The sequence below is a fragment of the Myotis daubentonii genome, chromosome 18 (genome assembly GCF_963259705.1).
Source record: "Myotis daubentonii chromosome 18, mMyoDau2.1, whole genome shotgun sequence".
Lineage (NCBI taxonomy): Eukaryota > Metazoa > Chordata > Mammalia > Chiroptera > Vespertilionidae > Myotis > Myotis daubentonii.
Genome location: NC_081857.1, coordinates 35,920,672 through 35,941,065, shown reverse-complemented (window position 1 = coordinate 35,941,065; position 20,394 = coordinate 35,920,672). Strand labels below are relative to the sequence as shown.

The window sequence follows — 20,394 nt, the reverse complement described above, 5'->3', positions numbered from 1 at the left end:
GTGAAGTAACAAAAGCAAAGTCCATTTCTCTTCCATGTGAAAAGAACATTCCTCAGGACACAACTTTCAGACACATCAGCATCCTGGACATCCTCCTCCAGAGGACGATTCGGTTCAATTAATATACAAACTACTAAGCATCTAACAAATTCTTCCAGAGAATGAAGACCCGTTTGCTAAGTTTCAATGAAAGAGTCAATGCCAATTTAATAGGTGTCAGGAAATATTAAAAATGATACACATTTTTAAAAACTATACAGGAGACTCTCAACATTCTTAAAGATATAATAAACATATAGTTTAGGTGAGTTTCCAATGAAAAACATATTTTCTAATAGTGAAGTTAAAAAACTTTCAATATATAAAATTTGCTTTAGATACTTCCTCCTCCTAATTCAGTGTTCAAAGTTACATTCATAAAACTAATTATTTCTCACCTAAATTGACTACATTCTTTGCCCAGAAGGTGGGATCACAATGAAAACGTATTGCTCCATTAGCAGCAGGGACGGGATCACAACGAGCTTTCAAAATATGGCGCAACTGAAAAGTAATCTTAAAGGGGAAAAAATTCAAATTAGTCTTAAAATTAAATATCATTTAAAAAACATAAGACATAAAAGCTCATGTAGCCCCACAGTGTCAGTCTCAAATGAAACAATATCAGTGTGTCAAAGACTACCTATATTAGCAATCAAATGCACACGCGTGCATTTCTGCCATTTCTGATGATAACCTGCAAATACTAGGTATCTTCAAAACAGAATACTGTATGATTCCACTTATATGAAATTCTAGAAAAGACAAAAATCAGACTAATAGTTGCCTAGGGCCTGGGGTTAAGGGGAACAAGGAAACTTGACTGGGTGGTGGAGATTTTCTGTATCTTAATGTGGTGGTGAATACATCTGCCAAAATTCAAAATCTACACTTTAAACAGGTGCAGTTCCCGAATGCGTAACAAAGTCAACCTACAGAAAAATAAAGACAATATGTGCCTCACCAGCCGCTTGCTGTACAGGAGGGCTGTGCTGCTGCCACTCGCAATTGCCCAGTTTGTAAAGTTCATCACATGCTTCACCTGCCGCGAGAGGCCTGTGATGTCATTCTGCTGCTGTATTAACTTCATCTGTCTTTCTTTTGTAACAGTCTGAAACAGAACAAGAGGGTCGCCCAAGAATTCTATATGAAAAAAATCAAGTCATTATTTCTATTGAAAATGAACACAATACTGCCTGGCCAGTGTGGCACAGTGGTTGAGTGTCGACCTATAAACCAGGAGGTCATGGTTAGATTCCTGGTCAGGGCACAGGCCCAGTTGCAGGCTTGATCCCCAGTAGGGGGCGTGCAGGAGGCAGCTGATCAATGATTCTCTCACACCACTGATGTTTCTCTCTCTCTCTCCCTCTTCCTTCTTCTCTGAAATCAATAAAAATTAAAAATTAAAGAAAATGAGCACAATACCTACATATATATTTTTAACATATAAGTTAACAAGTTCCTCATTATTTAATGAGCCTATGATCAAAAGAAAAGTTACTCACAAAAGTGGGACTAAAACTTCGTTCTCTAGAGAAACTGTTCCTTATCTCTCTTTTTTCCTTCAAAAGATGAAATGTTTTTGTTATAGTGTCTTTCCATCAGGCTAATCCAGAGATTTTCAACCCGTGTGCCACAAGCAAGCACAATGGTGTGCCACAAGAATTTTTAGAACATGCAATACCTGACCTCTTTTCCCTTAGAATGTCAAATAAAACATGACAACAGCCAACACAACAATAGCCATCCAATGTGAATGAATCAAAAGTATACCTTTTGGTGGGCGCTGGGGGGGGGGGGGGGGGGATCATCAAAAAATATTTTTTATGTGCCGAAGAATTTTAGTTATTACTTTATCTGTGCTGTAAGACGAAAAAGGTTGAAAATCATTGGGCTAATACATTATACGAAGTATACAGCCTAATGAGTTGACTTTTAGAAATAATGTTATATAATCTTAACCCACTACACTTTCAGGCCGAAGAAAACTTTCTGTTACCAGTGCCACCTACTGGTGTGGCAAAGGAAAAAAAATAAACTGATTTTTTGGGAAGTAAAACTCCCAGAAAGGATAGGTGATGTCCTATGTCCTTTGACATTCAGCACAGCAAACAATCTATCTACTTCACTCTTAACCACTTTTTCTTTTTCTTTTGTTCAAAAATGACTCAATTTGATTTATTAGACAATTTTTTTCTCTAAGAAAACAAGTTGCCCATTTTATAATATAAAATCAAAGAATAACAATATTCAACTGACAGAAGTTAGACAACTTCCCTGGAAATCATCCCTCTTATAAAACTTAAGAAAAACTCTATTTTACAAATTTAGAAACATATTACACTAGAAAACATCTATTGTTTAAATTATCAGCACATTAGGAGAGTGTATCAGATTTAACATTAGGTATTTATGTATAATTCAGCATTAAAAGGCATCTTTTAATACTAAAGTTCTTGAAATGGTTTAAAAACATTATTTTAGACCTATCGTTAAAATGTATTTACAGTAAGTTAAAAGATATAAAAAATCATTATATGCCCACTGCTCTCTCTGTTCCCATGGTCCTTTTGAAAATAAAAATCTATCAGGGTTAAGTGTAACTGGCTGGATGTGTAACAGGAAAGAGACCATAAACTCTAACAATATGCGTTAAAGAACTTTTAATCTCACAATGTGTCTCAATGGAAGGATGAAGTTCAGAAATAAAACTACACTGACATCATTTCTTTCACTTGTATGTAATTATGTGTCTAATATTTTTAAGTGCTCTACGAGAAACAGAACAGAAAAACATCTACCATGGAAAATTTGAGGTTAATAGTAATGAAGTTAATACTTATGAAGTAATCAAAAAATACTCCTGGCCGAAGCCGGTTTGGCTCAGTGGATAGAGCGTCGGCCTGCGGACTGAGGGGTCCCGGGTTCGATTCCGGTCAAGGGCATGTACCTGGGTTGCGGGCACATCTCCGGTGGGGGGTGTGCAGGAGGCAGCTAATCGATGTTTCTCTCTCATTGATGTTTCTGACTCTCTATCTCTCTCCCTTCCTCTCTGTAAAATATCAATAAAATATATTTAAAAAAAAAAAAATACTCCTGTAAGCCCTGGCTGGTGTGGGTCAGCGGTTAGAGCAGTGGTTCTCAACCTTCCTAATGCCACGACCCTTTAATACAGTTCCTCATGTTGTGGTGAGCCCCAACCATAAAATTATTTTCGTTGCTACTTCATAACTGTAATTTTGCTACTGTTATGAATCATCATGTAAATATCTGATGTGCAGGATGTATTTCCATTGTTACAAATTGAACATAATTAAAGCAGTGATTAATCACAAAAACAGTATGTAATTACAGATGTGTTTTCCGATGGTCTTAGGCGACCCCTGTGGAAGGGTTGTTCGACCCCAAAAGGGTTGAGACCCACAGGTTGAGAACCGCTGGGTTAGAGCATCGGCCCACAGACCAAAGGACTGCAGTTTCGATTCCTAATCAAGGCACATACCTGGGTTGCAGGTTCAACCCCTGCTCCCCTGTAGGGGTATGTGCAGGAGGCAACCAATTGATGTGTCTCTCACATCAATGTTCGCGTGCGTGCGCTCTCTATCTCTCTCTCTCTCTCTCTCTCTCTCTCTCTCTCTCTCTCTCTCTCTCTCTCTCTTCTCTCCCTCCCTTCCACTCTCTTTAGAAATCATTGGAAAAAAATATATGTTCAACAGTGCAGAAAATATAACCCCATATCATGTAAGCCTACTGAAGAGGACAAAATTTTGAGAACCAATCAACTATAGTCAGTAAAGATGATGAATCTTTGATTAAAACTTAATTTGGGTCTCACAAATTAATTGAATTCGCATCTAGAAATTTATATCTACACATTAATCTCAAATATGTAAAACAAAGACCTAATATAACAAAACTATCAGTAAGCTTAAAGTGTACAAATTTGACCCAGCCGGTGTGGCTCAATGGTTAATTGTCCACCCATAAACCAAGGGGTCACGGGTTGGATTCCCAGTCAGGGAACAGGCCCAGGTTGTGTGCTCAGTCCCCAGTGGGGCTGTGCAGGAGGCGGAAAATTGATGTTTCTCTTTCACCGATGTTTTTATATCTCTATCCCTTTCCCTTGCTTTCTCTCTAAAAAAAAAAATCAGTAAAAATCTATTTTACAAATAAAGTTTACAAATTTCAAAATAAGCAGCACTTTTTGCGAAACTATGGAATATTTTTTTAAATTAAGTGAAACATGCAAATGACTCAAGCAGACTCCCAATATACATTCATATATGTATGTAAAAGTTAAATTGAGAATTTGGGAGGTGGGAGCGGGGGGGAGGGGGGTAGGTGGCACAATGTGATGGGTTAGCTTTGTCTTCAGTTACATCACATTTTAATAATAATTCTTTAATTCCTAAGAGGACAATACTAATTTATACAGCTAAAATCAGTGTTATTAAATTGTGGTGCAAAGTAACTACCTCAAAAAAAGGTCTATTTATCAATAGAACATTTAAAAAAAAATTTTTTTTGGTTTACTTCCGTATCCCCCCCAACCAATCTAAAAGACTTTTCAAGAAACATTAAAAAACAGCTAAAGATAAATAGAAGCAGTTTTTGTTTGATTTTGGCTTTGAACCATACCTCTAGCTGCTGTAAGAGAGATTTTCCTTTCTTATTAATTTCATTGATAAGGGTGAAAATGGCCACTTTTATTTCCTGTTCTACTCGTTTGTTAGTCTCATTTACTTCTTTTATCCTGAATAAGAGAAATGCATCATTAGGTTATCAATTTATCTCTAAATCATCAACTTACAGAAATTCAACTGGGCACTTAACCGAGCAATTAAAATTAAACCTTTGCCAAAATGTATTACTTATGTTTCAGCAGACCTGATCACTCATTTTGGTCCAAGCAAGTTATGTATATGGACTAAGAATGGATTAAATATTCAGTCATTTTAAATTAAATTCATAAAGGCCAGTTTATTAATCTCCATTAGTTCCCATGACATGAATGTGATATACAAATATCTGACATCAATGATTGCTGGTATCAAATCTGGCACACTGGTTCTATTTAATCTTAATGCTTTTGAAGAACAATGTGCAAAAAAACAATGTTGCAACCAATAATTATCTTTTCAAATAATAGGAATTAAGCTTAGAATCATTAATTTTCATTTCTAACTTAACCATTTCAAATATAGGTTGTAATATGCCCCTTTCACAAATCTTCTCAAAATGGTTTCTTATTGTATACAGTTAAAGGCATAAAACATTTTCAATCCATTCTTTTAAAATAGCTGTTAGATGTTCTAGAAATAGGTATAAGCTCCCACTGTGGTTAGAAAAGTTTTGGTTGCATATTTTATTTACAAAATAAATAGGGGAAAATCCCACCAATATGAATAAATAAATATTAAACAACCATAAGGAAGCCTTCTAACTCATTCTACTTCTGTACAAACTATAACCCACACTTTCAACTCCTGAATTGATCTTTATTTGCCAAATTCAAATCTGAGGACTTTAATACACTTAATCATAATAACATAGTTTTCTCTCTTTTGTCTGTATATCAGTGCTTGTTTGGGCACTTATTTAAAAATTTTATTCAAGTCTGTCCTTAAAGTCATTTTTTTTAAATGGGAGTACTGAATACTAATGATAAGACATATGGGACTCAAACTTACAATGATTTTAGCCAAAGATTGAAATCATTAAGCAAGCTGAAAGCAGAGAGCAGTTAGCCATAGTCAGACTCTCATTGGATTTAAGCATGTCTACTATATGTTCAATTGTGAAGGAAGAAAAATAAAGGTCATCAAAAAATATGTCTCGGAGAAGCATCATTAATACCTTTGTTTAAAAGTTTTCTGCAGATGAAATCATCAACCTCCCCAACCCTTTACAATCTTATAAAACATAAACTTCTTGCACTATTTCTCTATATAAATTCAGAAACATATATACAAAATATGTATAAAACATATAGACAAAAATATCAGACTGCCATGTGAATCAACTCATGTCCTTTCTCTAAAAAGGACATCTATCTGTAATTTATAAGACAGTTATCATCTCCAATATCACCCACAACATATCAACATACCCAAAACACCCTGACATATCCATAAGAACCATCCATCCATGATTAGTGTGTCTGCATATTTACATATACACTGAGTGGCCAGATTATTATGACCACCCCATCAGTACTTCATTGACACTTCCAAAAACACTGAATATTGAAAACTTCCTCAGCAAATATTCTCAAGGTTTTATTATTATTATTATTTGCATAACTAATTCACTTCATTGTACTGATGGGGTGGTCATAATAATCTGGCCACTCAGTGTATGTGCAACTAAAGATGAAAATTCTACCACCTTACTGTCCAATATATAATTTTCTATTTTCTGACATATAATGTACCATTCATTCATTCATCTATTTAATAATTTTTAGTATCTACTAGGTGCCATCTTAAATAATCATAAATGAATTTTAATATTCCAGAAGTACCTAAAAGTTCTAGTATTTGTGAATCTGAATAATGAGCATCTATCAACCCTATTCATAAATCCAGGAATATACAAGTTTTAATTATGCCAGCTCCAAGTGTTAGTCTTCCTACATTAAGGGCCCTCATTTTGTTAATCTATTCACTTATGAAACTTACTCCCATTTGCCTTATCAATAAATTTGGTTTACTTAGAAATGAACCAAAATAGGATTTTTTAAATACTAATGGTGTTATTGATAAAAATAATAGCAACAATAAAAATTTGAGAGTTTACTATGTGCTATATATTCATCTTATAATAATACTTTAAGAGATGTACGGTTTTTAATGCTTGTTTTACAGATGAGAAAATAAATTTGTCCACCCTCTTCATATTCTCTCTCCTGTGTCTTCCATTGTCTCTAGTTAAATTTTATAATTCAGCCTTGGCCAGGAGGCTCAGTTGTTTGAAGCATTGTCCCATACACCAAAAGGCTGCAGGTTTGATTCCCGGTCACCACATACATAGGTGTGGGTTTGTTCCCCAGTCGGGGTGCGTACAGAAGGCAACCAATTAATGATTCTCTCTCACATCGATGTTTCTCTCTCTTTAAAAATCAATAAAAACATATCCTCAGGTGAGGATTATATTTTTTTAATTTATAATTCAATTCCTTATGTATTAATTGCATTTTTCACATTTAATTAAGGTTTACAAAGACTAGAGTCTTATTAATTACAAAACAGTCAAAGATGTATCCTAAAAGGCTATTCAAAAATTTGGCCAATTAAATTTTACTTAACAAATATTATACTCCGAACTCAAACTTACACCATTTACCCCTCCAAAAACTAGTATTTTTAAATATTCTTAGTATTTATATTTTTAAAAATTTAAACTGAACCCACTGTATTTAATAATCCTTTAAGTGAAATTATAGTTTTAAGGCAACACTTACCTATTCTGCACCTGAGTAGCTGCAAAATGAACATAATTCTTCTTCTCAAGAAGCTTAGCTAGTAGATTCTCAATTGCACCTTTCTGGTTTTGAAAAGCTTCTTCCAAAAACTGGTACCTTAAAGTCAAAACAAAAACTACATTTAAACAGGAAATTATTAAGATTTTGGACACGAAGAACTGCTGCACAGGTAAATCTTGAAAGCTTACTTAAATGATCAGCATTGTATGCTGGCCACACATACACTATGTCATAGCAACTTTTAATTACCAGTACCTCCCCATCTGACCCAACCCTGAAAAGCCATTGTAAGATTAAAAAAATAGCTTAAAAACTGTTCAAGTGCACTTACATTAGAGTTCTGATTCAAGATAGCTTTTTTTTTAATCCAAATATTAGCAAAAGTTCAATAAACAAGCTGCTTTCTCTCTGATGATAAATGTACCTTATGAAGACAATATGCGGAGATCGGAAACCTTGATTTGTCATCATAGCTCTAAACCTAGCTCCCTGAGAGGACTAAGAGCAAATATGAATTTATGTCATTTCTACCAGCTATTTGGATCTCATCTGTAACTTTAGAAGAATTTACAGAAAAAACAAAAATGAATTTGGCAAAGGTTCTTCTTAAAGTAGTTATCTACTTTCACTGAAAAACTAAAACCACCTACGATGACTTACCAGTATTCTTAAAATACTTTTAAAAAGATTTTGATGTCCAAAATGTAATAAAAGGTTCTTATTAACCAGTCTGGAGTAGCACAAAGGCATCAGTATTCTTTTAAAGCGCTCTAGGTACTTATATATCTAAGATTGCAAATATCTACTTTAAAGCTTATTTACAGATATTCAACAATCCATCCCATTTTTAATTTAAAGGACACATTCCAAGAAGCTATTTCTTTAGGAAAATATTTTTGAGAAATGTTACTTACATTGCTTTATTCAAAGGACCACCATTATAAACCATCTTACTCTTGAAAATGCCTGACATCAGGTTTTAAGCAACCACTCTCAAACCATATTGATGCTCAAAAATAATCCACAAATACCCTTCTCTAACTATACTAGTGTACACAAACTGCAATAGGGAATAGGAAATATTAAGGAAACTTTCACTCGCAGCCATGACAGAGTTAACGGGTACCTCACTAGCCCTGCCACCAAAAACTATAAAACAAGACAAAACTATATGAGGCAATTGTATTCAGTCATTGGGAAACCTTTGCCAAACTCATTTTTCAGAGAAACTCGGCAGTCTTTTGGAGAGAATCACTATCAGCCTGCCTCTCTGTCTGTAGACAATTTCATGATAACTGGCACAGAGAGCTAGAGACCAAGCAGAGTACAAAAGTTTCTTTGAGCTGAGGAGGCAGAAACCAGGGTTGGGAACTACTAGCACCTGGAATCCATGGAACAGGGCCCTGGAACAGAAGGAGCTGTGCAGAGAGAGGGTGAGGAGCAAGTGAATCCCTCACAAAACCATGTGCAATGTCTGTGCTACACATGTACAGGCTAGGGTCTTGCGGCTGCTATAAAAGTTGGCTATGGAAGAAAAAAAACCCAGAGGCCAAGCAGTTCTGGCCGACAGAATTCCAGCTGAGCCAGTGGGGGAAGGGACTTTGTTCACCTTCCAGGCATCTACCTAAGAAACCAGAAAGGCCACATCTTAAAAGAAAATAACTATAGGAGGAAAAACTTCTACCATAGGCCTATCCTGTCCTAACAAAGCCTAAAACTAAACCTTCATATGATCTTTCAAGAAACAGAGCTTAGAAGTTAAGTTCAACCAAGTTACAGGCTTGGGAAATACCTTAGGCTTTCCACAGACCATCCCTAACTAAGTGTAAAAACAAGCCTACCAAAAAAAAAAAAAAAAAAAGGTAATCAATCAACCAGTAATTCAACTGCCCCCTAGAACAATAATTAAAGAGTCTGCAGAGAAAGAGAATCCAGTTTCAATAATATATTACCCACAATATCCAAATCTCAATAAAAACTCACTAGGCATTCAACGAAACAGGAAAGTATGACTCAAAGGAAAATATACTCAAAAAAAAAACAACCAAAAACTGACACAAGATAGTCCAGATGTTCTATTAAGCTAAGATTTTAAATGGGCTATCATACACTTTTTCAAAATAAATGAAAACAGGTTCTTAACAAGTGGACTGATGGGAAAGCTCAGCAGAAAAAAATGGAAACTATTAAAAAAAGGAATAAGTGGAAATTCTAAAAAAGTACAATAATCGAAATAATTCACTGGATGGGCGTGGCAGCAAATGGGTGATGGCTGAAGAAAGGGTTAGTGAAAATGAACACAAATAAGAAGTTTTAAAGTCTGAATAAGAAAGAATAGATTGAAAGAAAATGAACAAAGTCTCAGAGACCTGCGTGACAAAGTCAAACAGTTTAACATATGTGTGCTTGGAGTCCCACAAGACAGCAAGAAGTGGGGGGAAATTTTTTGAATAACGGTCAACTTCCCAAATTTGATAAAAGCCATAAACTTACAGATACAAGAAGCTCTGAGAACCACAGACACAATCTACAGAATGGAATACATACCTAAAAACATCATAGTCAAATGGTGAAGACCAAAGAAAAAGAGAAAATCTTAAAAGCAGCCGGAAATATCATTAAAAACAAAAGAAGGCCAGAATAAAAAGTAATGAGTTTTAAATTTGAAGGAAAAAAAAGGTCAACCCAGAATTCTATAACTAGTGCAAACATCCTCCTAACCTGAGGATATTCCAGTGAACAGAAACTGAAAGTATTCACTCCCAGCAGAACTGCAAAACAAGAAATGCTGAAGAATATACTTCAGTACAAAGAAGCATAATAAGAGATGGTAACTCATATATAGGAAGGAATAAATGGGTAAATATAAAAGACTGGGCTTTTGTTTTCCCTTCTCATAAGTTCCTTCAAAGATACCTTTCTTTTTTTTAAGTATTGTATGGTAAAGTTTATAACGTATGTAAGAATAACTGATATGGCATTAGTACAAAGGATAAGGGTTTGATAACCTATATTCTTTCATAAGGTTACTATATTTGTGAAGTGGTAAACAGTACAATATTTTAAGTAGACTGTAAGTTAAACATGCATATCATGAGCCCTAACGCAATCATGAAAAATAATTAAGAGGTATAATTTAAAAAGCCAAAAGTGGATATAAAATGAAATACCAAAAAAAGTTTTAACTTAAAAGATATCAGGAAAGAAACAACATAGCCCTGACAGCATGGCTCAGTGGTTGAGCATCGACCTACGAACCAGGAGGTCAAGGGCACATGCCCGGGTTGCAGGCTCAGTCCCAAGTGGGGGGCGTGCAGGAGGCAGCGATTAATGATTCTTTCTCATCACTGATGTTTCTATCTCTCTCTTCCTCCTCCTTCCTCTCTGAAATCAATAAAAATATCTTTTTAAAAAAAACACACAACAGAACAAAGTGCAAAAGAAAAAAATACGAAAAGTAAATGGCAAACTTAAACCTAACCATATTGATCATTACATTATATGCAACAGGATTAAAACATTCCAATTAAAAGAGAAAGGGCTTCCAATTAAGAGATAGAGCAAAGGGCCCTCAACTACTTATACAACTTAAAACTGATTTTTATGAAAAGACACACATAGAATTGATAATTCCTATATTCAGGCAACTTTATTATCTTTTTCTTTATATCTAAATTAATTAATATCTTCTAGTGAATGAAATGTCTAAATCTGTGTCAAATACAGATGTTCAACTTACGATGGGGTTATGATCTGATAAGCCCATTGTAAGCTGAAAATATCTTGTCAAAAATGCATTTAACACACCTAACCTACTGAACATCATAGCTTAGCCTCGCCTACCTTAAAAGAGCTCAGAACACTTACATTAGCCTACAACTGGCCAAAATCACATCACTGCCACTGCTCAGCATTACAAGAGACTATCACACCACATATCAGGAGATCAAAATACTTTAAGTCAATATATTGTAAGTCGAACCATCGTAAGTCAGAGACCATCTGTCCTATTCTAGGTAGGCCCTCGGGACTCTGTGAATAAAAGGTGGAATGAGCCTGGCCCACATGGCTCAGTGGTTGAGCGTAGGTCTATGAATCAGGAGGTCACAGTTCGATTCCCAGTCAGGACACATGCCCAGGTTGCAGGCTTGATCCCCAGATCAAGTATTTTCAAAAGTTTGGATTTGGGTATGAAAACACAGTGGAGTCAAGGATGGTGCCAGAATATCTGACCTATACAACAGGAGAAAAAAAAATGCACTGGCCACAAATGGAGATGGGCAAGCCTGCCAGTGAATAAGTTTTGGAGAAGATGACCAGTTCAATTTTAAATATATTTGATAAAGCAGACACTCAAGTAGCGTTGTTACAGTCTGTAGAATAGATACATCTGAAAGTACAGAATATTGAGAAATACAGCATATGGATGTTATTTAAGGCCACATGACTGTAGCTGTAAATAATGGACCAGGAAGGTAAGCAAATGAGACTGAGAAGTAACCAGTGTAGTAAAAGAAAACTACAAAAATGTGGTCTCCTCGTAGCCAAGTAAGTAAAATGTATTAAGGGAATTATCAACCATGTCAAATGTTGCTGATATATATAGTATTTAGATGATTACCAAGAAATGACCTCTAGCCCTAACCGGTTTGGCTCAGTGGATAGAGCGTCAGCCTGCAGACTCAAGGGTCCCAGGTTTGATTCCGGTCAAGGGCATGTACCTTGGTTGCAGGCACATCCCCAGTAGGGAGTGTGGAGGAGGCAGCTGATCGATGTTTCTCTCTCATCGATGTTTCTAACTCTCTATCCCTCTCCCTTCCTCTCTGTAAAAAATCAATAAAATATATTTAAAATAAAGAAATGACCTCTAGATTTAGTAAAGCAATGGTATTGGTGACTTTGAAAAAAATTTAGGTAGAATGCTGTCAAGTGTGTACATATTTAAAAGGAAATGGGACAGTAGAAATGGCTCTCTTCAAATATAAGCATACTTTATAAAAGTTTTGCTGCAGCCCTAGCTGGTTTGGCTCAGTGGGTAGAGCATCGGCTTGAAGGCTGAAGGGTCCCATGTTCGATTCTGGTCAAGGGCACATGCCCGGATTGCAGGCTTGATCCCCAGTAGGGGCATGCAGGAGGCAGCCAATCAATGATTCTCACATTATTGATGTTTCTATCTCTCTCCCCCTCTCTGAAATAAATAAAAGTATATTTAAAAACAAAAAATTTTGCTGCAAAGAGGCATAGGAACAGCTATTGGCAGGAAAAGTAGGTTGAAGAAAAGGTTTTGTATTTTCGTTATTTTTAAAGATAGAAAAAGTGGCAGAATATGGAAATACTGATAGGAATAACTACTAGACTGAAAAACTGACATCAGCAGAAAAGGACAAACTGCTGAAGCAATGTCCTTGGCGAGATAACACAAGATGGAATCTAAGTGTGTTAGTGGAGAAATTGGCTTTATAGAGAGATAGGCATATAATGGTGTCCCAGTTCCAGGCATCACAACCAAATTCAAGAAAGGAAAGGCTAAAAAAGGCTGACACCTGCAACATTTGTCCCTTTCATCAGGAAGGCAAAAGCTTTTTGAAAATCACCCACAAAGCAGAATTCCACTTGTTTTATGGCCATCAACTGTGGATCAGAGCTACCCTAATGCCAGGAATGCTGAGAAAGATAACTCAACTTTTCCAGTCTCTATATTGGCAGACAAGAGAGACAGGAGTTGAGAATTCTCAACATATCTCAAAATGTATGGCATATGACAATGGCTCTCTCCAAATGTGAGATGATCCTTCCATCCATTCTTATTTAAATATATTTAAAAACTGCTTAGAGCCCTGGCCAGTGTGTTCAGTGGTTAGGCACTGGCCTGCACACCAGGGGGGGCTCGAGTTCAATTCCTGGTCAAGGGCATGGACATGGGTTGGATAGTGTGTGGGAGGCAACCAGTAGGTGTGTCTCTCTCACATCTATGTTTCTCTTTTTCCTCTTCCTCTCCCTCTTTCTCTCTTCTCCCTCCCCCTCCCTTCCACTCTCTCTAAAAATCAATAGGAAAAATATCCTCACTCTTTGGGAGAGGATTTAATTTTTAAAATAATTAAAAACAATAAAAAACTGTTTAGAATCATGTGTGAGAAATAGAACTTATGAACTGGTGAACTTCACTGTAAGGCAATCTTTTTAATTAGAAATGATCCCCAAATGTCAACATTTAGAGGCTTCTTTTGATCATTCACTTTCTCCAGAGAGTTAAAAGGCCTCTATTTCCAGAAAGGGGAATAGAGAGAAATAGTAAAATAGGAAAGTATCACTACTGGTAATCTGGAATCAAGTTGGGGGAAGTGAAAGTCCCAGTTTAGTGTGAAGATTTAATCTTAATCTTTACAATTTGGCCAAATTCCTCATCCCCACCCTCCATTTAGACCTAATATCCCGAAGTTCAGAGCCTTTGATTTTATTTATTCAAAGAAAAAGCCCAACTTTTGCAATATCTATTACCTCTAGAGTGACTTCCTTTCTATCTCTTTTACCCTTGGATTGCAGTTCATTCAACTCAACTAAGTCAAATATCTGAATCACTAGATATTCAATTTTCTTGTTTTTTAAAAATTAACTGAAATCTTCATTGGTGACTTCTTGATATTTATAAGTCTATACTTTTCTTTATTCATTTACTGTGAGGAGAACTATTAGAGTAAGGCGGGATAACCCCATGGTTTAACTAGAAACCATGTAACGTTTTAAGGTACAAAATGTCATTAAGTTCTAAAGCTGCTTTCCTTTTTAAGAACCTACAAGACCATAAAGAAATGTCTGAGCCAACAGAAGTTATTAACTTGAGACAATATAGGATACACATGGTGGACAAAAAGAGATTACCACTTTAATAACAAATTAGAAGCTAAAGTGCTGGTACCAATAAATTCCCTGTTACAATAACTTGTGCAGCCTGTGAAGAAGTGGATGGCTCATCAAGACTAACACACTATTAAAGCTTTAATAAAGTAGTGCCACCATAGCATCAGCAGTCCCTGATATGGTTTCAACAGTACAAAAATACATACAGCAGGCTAAAGGAACATGGTACTCAGTGACTGATTCCCAAAAATGTTTTCTTCTCTGCCTCAATCTCAAAAATATGCCAACAGCAATTTTCCTTCCTGTGCAAGGATCCCAACTTACATTTACTGTACTGCCACAGGGTTATTTCAATTCACCAGTTTACTGGTATAATTTGGTTAGAAGGGATTTAGACTTCATGCATGTTCTAAGAATAATAATTCACTGTATTGATATCATGATATCAGAAAATAAGGATGAAGGTAGGACTGACTTAAATGCAATGGAGACACACACGACCAACAAAGGCTTTTAATAAATCCAGCAAAGGTCCAAGTACTCGCCCAAACTGGTGAAATTCTTAGGAATAACCTAGGCGGAATAGCCTTGACATTCCACAGGTAACAAATACAGTTTTTGCCAACCGCCTTTAGAACTAAACAAGAAGCCCAACATTTGGTTGGTATATTTGAATTTTGAATATTACCACATCTGGTAATATTACTAGTACTAATCAATACAACCACCCCAAAGAAGGTCATTCGTATTTGAATGGGGGGCAGGCCTTGTCTGAATTGCAAAAAGTAGTCTATTTCCAGATGCATTTGGGGCCCTATGATCCACACTCGGCACGATTTTGTAAGTATCAGCAACAGAGATTGCGCAGACTGGAGTTTAGGGGGGGATGGGGGTGGGCTAGAGGGGTCAATGGGGGGAAAAGGGGGACATATGTAATACTTTCAACAAAATAAATAAAAATAAAGGAGGGAGGGGGAGGAAGAGGAGGAGGAGGAGGAGGAGCAGCAGCAGCAGCAGCAGCAGCAGCTGCTGCTGCTTAAATTTTCCCGTTAAGGAAGCAAAGCCCAGCTCTTCAGGCTCTGGAGTGCCGGGAGCCGGTCCATCCTTGCTGTTTCAAGGGACCTGGCATATATGGCATATGGTTCTTAATATGTTTGCTCACCTTCTTGGCGCTGTGTTTTAACCAAGGTCACCTCTCCGAGAAAGGTTGAATCCCCAGGTAGGGATTTTCCCCTGAAGTTAGGGAGGGAATAAAACCCCTCAAGTAAGTGCCAGGCGGGTAATTAATCCCTTTAACTACGAACAATCATGATTAAACTACATAATCTTTTCTCCCTGGAATGGAGATAAGAAACGCCCTAACCTTTGTAATAGAGATTGATAGGATTGAATCAACTGATATAAATACAGTTGTAACAAGACAGAAACACACAGAACTCAGAACAAGACAGCAAGAGACAGAACTCAGACAGGGCTTGGAAGACAGGACCAAGAGAGACAGAGCCTAGGCACAGAACCTACACAGAACGTTCTCTAGAGACAGAAGAACTTCGCTGGAGAGAGCATGCCGGAGGATCCTGGAGAGGGACTGGCCTCGGAGCCTAGAGACAGAGCCTAGCGGGAGAACATGGCAAGGGATCCTGGACTGAACCTGACTACAGAGATTGGCAGGAGAACCTGACTGGAACCTGGACACTGAACCTGACTGGAGAGCCTGGACAGAACCTGGCTGGAGAACCTAGCGAGGGAACATGGCTACAGAACCTCGCTGGAGATCCGAAGCAGAACCTCTCTGGAGATCCGGGCTAGAGAGCCTGGCTAGGTTGCTGATCAACGGAATGCTGTCTCCGTGTCATTCCCTCTTCGCCGACTCCATCTACGCCTTTGGGAACCCCTGGACCTGCTGGGGTTGGACCCCGGCACTGGAGGATATGTGAAGAGGAAAAGAAAGGTGTGTGGAAGCAGTCATGCCACATGTTCTTGCTTTCCCTCCTTGGATTGGAACTGGGGAATCCTGGCATGGTGGATCCATCCACATGGGTCTGCAGGAGTTTATGGACATAGACTAGGGGATGCTTCAAATCAGAAGCTCCTTAGGGTAGCTGTACCCAACAGGAATTTGGACAAGAGGATGAAAGAGGTAGATGGAGGAGGGGAAGGAGAAGAGCCTCACAATGTGGTTTGATGCAGGGGACCCAGCACTCCCAGCTTGACACAGTGAGATGGGGACTGATCTGCTGAAAGGTCCCTCAGCCAGATGAGGCCTGAGAGGATGAAGAGAGGAGACAATGATGGCCATGGGCATGGAGGGTCAGCAGGCAGTAGTGGATGCCATTAAAAAAAAAAAAAAAAAAAAAAGCCTATCAGTGCTACTCAGCAGCAACCACTGGGATTTTGGACCAGAAAATTCCTGGGTGCTATGGTAAGATATACGCCATGTAAGAGAAAATTACTGGCTTGCCATTAGGCATTACTTGAGACTGACTCTATGACTTAAGAACATAAAATAACCCTAAAACCTGAAATGCCCATAATGCCTTGGATGATGAAGGAGCACTCTAATAAGGAAGGCAGTGCCTAAAGGAGTTCTGTATACACAGAAACTGTTTGTGCACAAACATGCAACAAGGACGATGCAAAGATGTATTTATGGTTTTTATGAGCAGGTGCCCAGCCTCTTTCCCCTTAAGTATGACTTTGGAAACACCGGAGGAGCTGCTGAATCCTATGATCCCACAGGTGGTGCTCTATAAACAGCTATTAACCAACAGAGAGCTGCTTCGTTTATGGATGGCAGTGCCAAGGTGAAGGCACATTCTGTGTGGAAAGCTACCACTCTAACTGAAGAAGGCAACAGCAAATCATATCAATGAGCTGAATTGCATGCTGTTGTCTCCTATATTTGGGTTTTTTGAACTCTGCAGTTGGCATCAGAAGCAAGGGTGGTCTTGTGGACTGTTTCCTAACTTCATACAGATGATGAAGAGAACAATTTTGGGTAAGACTCAATGAAGTATGCAATATTGAACACTTTCAACTTTGACTATGGGGGACCACCGAAGGGTTCTTTTAAAGAAGGGTGGGGAGGGGGGCAACTCCCTATCTTACCAAAATAACCCTTGCAGCAATATGGACAGATGTATTTAACAAGATAAACTTCTAAACAAGGAGACCAGTTAGAAATGTGTTGAATGGAGGTTTTTAATTCCAATGACATGGGTTCTGCAATAGTCTATCGAGGAAAGGTGAAAAGTATGAACTAAAGAAAAGGGGAAAAACATTCAACAGATAATAGGACCTGGTATATTTTCCTTTCTCAAGGAAAATGACAAAGAAAGGGGAAGGATCCTGGCTAAACTTTGACAGAGGGGCAGTGGAAGCTATTCTTTCATGAGAAAAAGGATGCCATCTTCTTGTTCTTTTTGAATTTTGCCATTAATTTAAAAAGCCTAAGAAATCTAAGATTTCTCAAAGATCTAACTGAGGCTGAGAGAAAGTAATCTAGTATCTTACTGAGATTATTACAAAATAATCAAAGATAAGATTTGGCCCTGAGGTAGAGGCAGGCACAAGATTAGTAACCTCAAGTAAAATATTAGCCAACCTTCAGGTAAGATGACACATACTGGAACAAATTAGGGTATAAACATTTTAAGTACATTTCTAATCAAATGTTCTGTCGAACATAAGTGCAGCCTTGGGAAAGAACAAAAGGCATTATATATATGATTAGCTTTGAGGGATTCGCCCCGGCATACATACTGTATTCTAGGTTCTATATACCATATGGGAGAAAATAAGCATATGAACTAAAATAGATCTGGAGTCTGACCACTTTATTCAAATTCTGGTTCTACCACTAACAGTGAGACCGTGTACACATTACTAAAACTTTTTGGGAACAGACTCCCTCTCCTTTAAAACAGTCATGATACTAGTACCAACACTTCATGGGTAATTGGTGTGAACTCAGAAAAGTGTGGCACAAACTATGAATTAATGTATCACCTCCTTTTTAGGAGAATTCTAAATGAATTCCAATGAATCTAACAAATTAAAACCTCTAAGACATCTTACAGTTAAAAAACAGATTAAAGTGTGGTTGATCCAACTTAGCCTACTCTTTTATGACAGGAGATTCATAAAACCTATTTCCAATTCAGCTGAACTGTTTTAAGAAAATACTTTAGAAAATTCTGTATGGGTAAGCAAGACCATCTTTTTAACTGTAATAAATAGATGTCATATCAACTGGGAAATTTACTAGAGGATTTTGTTATATAACGGACAAGAAATTTCAGTACATTCTAGAACAGTTAGGATGTTACAGACTGGTGATAAGTAAATACTATTGAATTCTGAGGTTATACCTGGTTAATACTAAGATATGTATTAAAGAATTAGTAACTATGCTACTTAGATGCTTATAAAGTCCTGATTTTTCTGCAAATTGTATATCTAAAATGAAATCAGTTTATTTATGCTTTAACGTTAAAATAGGTATCATTTATCCATACCCATGGGAATATTACCTTTTTAGATCACAGCTCATAGCCTAAATAACACAGTACTTGAAAAAAAGTGTATCTGAACCAAGGCAGAGCAAACAAAGAAATACAATTCCATTCTTACAAACCCAAATCCATATAATGCAGGGGTTCTCAACCTTCTGGCCCTTTAAATACAGTTCCTCATGTTGTGACCCAACCACAAAATTATTTCCGTTGCTACTTCATAACTGTAATGTTGCTACTGTTATGAATCGTAATGTAAATATCTTATATGCAGGATGGTCTTAGGCGACCCCTGTGAAAGGGGGTCGTTCGACTGCCAAAGGGGTCACGACCCACAGGTTGAGAACCGCTGGATTTTTAACAAATAAAATTATTAGGTATGAATGTGAAAACCATTAATTTATCAAAAACGTTTTGATTTAAGAAATATACAGCCGAAACCGGTTTGGCTCAGTGGGTAGAGCGTCGGCCTGCGGACTGAAGGGTCCTAGGTTCGATTCCCGTCAAGGGCATGTGCCTGGGTTGCGGGCACATCCCCAGTGGGAGATGTGCGGGAGGCGGCTGATCGATGTTTCTCTCTCATCGATGTTTCTGACTCTATCTCTCTCCCTTCCTCTCTGTAAAAAATCAATAAAAAATAAAATAAAAAAGAAATATACAAAAGTGAGAATTAAAATGCTAACAAAGAAATTTGTGGAATACATACTTGCTTTAGGAAAAGTAAATAAGAATTTTTAAAGAACTTTTTATAATATTTCTTGATAAGCAATTATGACTGTACCTATGTTCTTTGTGTTCCAATAGCTGACAGTCTCTACATGTCAATCTGTCACATGTTTCACAGAAAAGTTTCAACTGTTCTTGTTTGTGTACAGGGCAGAAAACAGGGCGCTGACCAGATGCTCCAACAGACTCTGCAGTAAAATAAAACATGTATTTTTAAACTAAAGAAAAATTTTGTCTAACTTTCTAAATTCTTATCGATACTGGTATCCAAAGCTTATAAAGAATATGCAGAAATGATACAAGGGCAAAAGAGGGAGATTAATAGTAATCATTAAAATTGCTTCTCTCTTACCTGAGACATCTTCTTTCTTCCTGATCAAGTGATCTTTAGTGAATTTCACTCTTTGATGTGCTTCAATACATGTCTTACATAGCCACTCCCCACATTCTACACAAAAGCCAACTGCACTTGCATTGTCTTCACAACTAGTGCAGACCTAAAAGAGGAAATAAATACTAAGCTACATTAGATTTACAAAATATAGATCCACAAAATAAAAAGGTGAAAACTTCCTAACTTGCTTCCAAGTTACATATATTAATTTATGTACCTAGAATAAAATTATTTTATTATCCATTTATCTTTAATGAGATCCTCTCCTTCCAGATCAAACACTCAGTGGATAAAAATCTAAGTCTCAGAAACAAAATCTATAAAAGATTTCAATTTTTCAGTAATGATCTTATCTCATTGAGCCAGATCTGCGAGGGTAT

At 37.1% G+C, this 20,394-nt stretch overlaps 1 protein-coding gene across 1 annotated transcript in view; it reads right to left on the bottom strand.

Moving 5' to 3' along the window:
* The window catches only part of TRIM33 (tripartite motif containing 33), a 65,367-nt gene that overhangs the window by 27,468 nt on the left and 17,505 nt on the right, over positions 1 to 20,394 (bottom strand). The window contains 6 exon segments of the mRNA XM_059673856.1: positions 438 to 555; positions 1,004 to 1,150; positions 4,678 to 4,792; positions 7,502 to 7,618; positions 19,676 to 19,808; positions 19,973 to 20,117. Coding sequence (XP_059529839.1) covers positions 438 to 555; positions 1,004 to 1,150; positions 4,678 to 4,792; positions 7,502 to 7,618; positions 19,676 to 19,808; positions 19,973 to 20,117 — 775 coding nt within the window.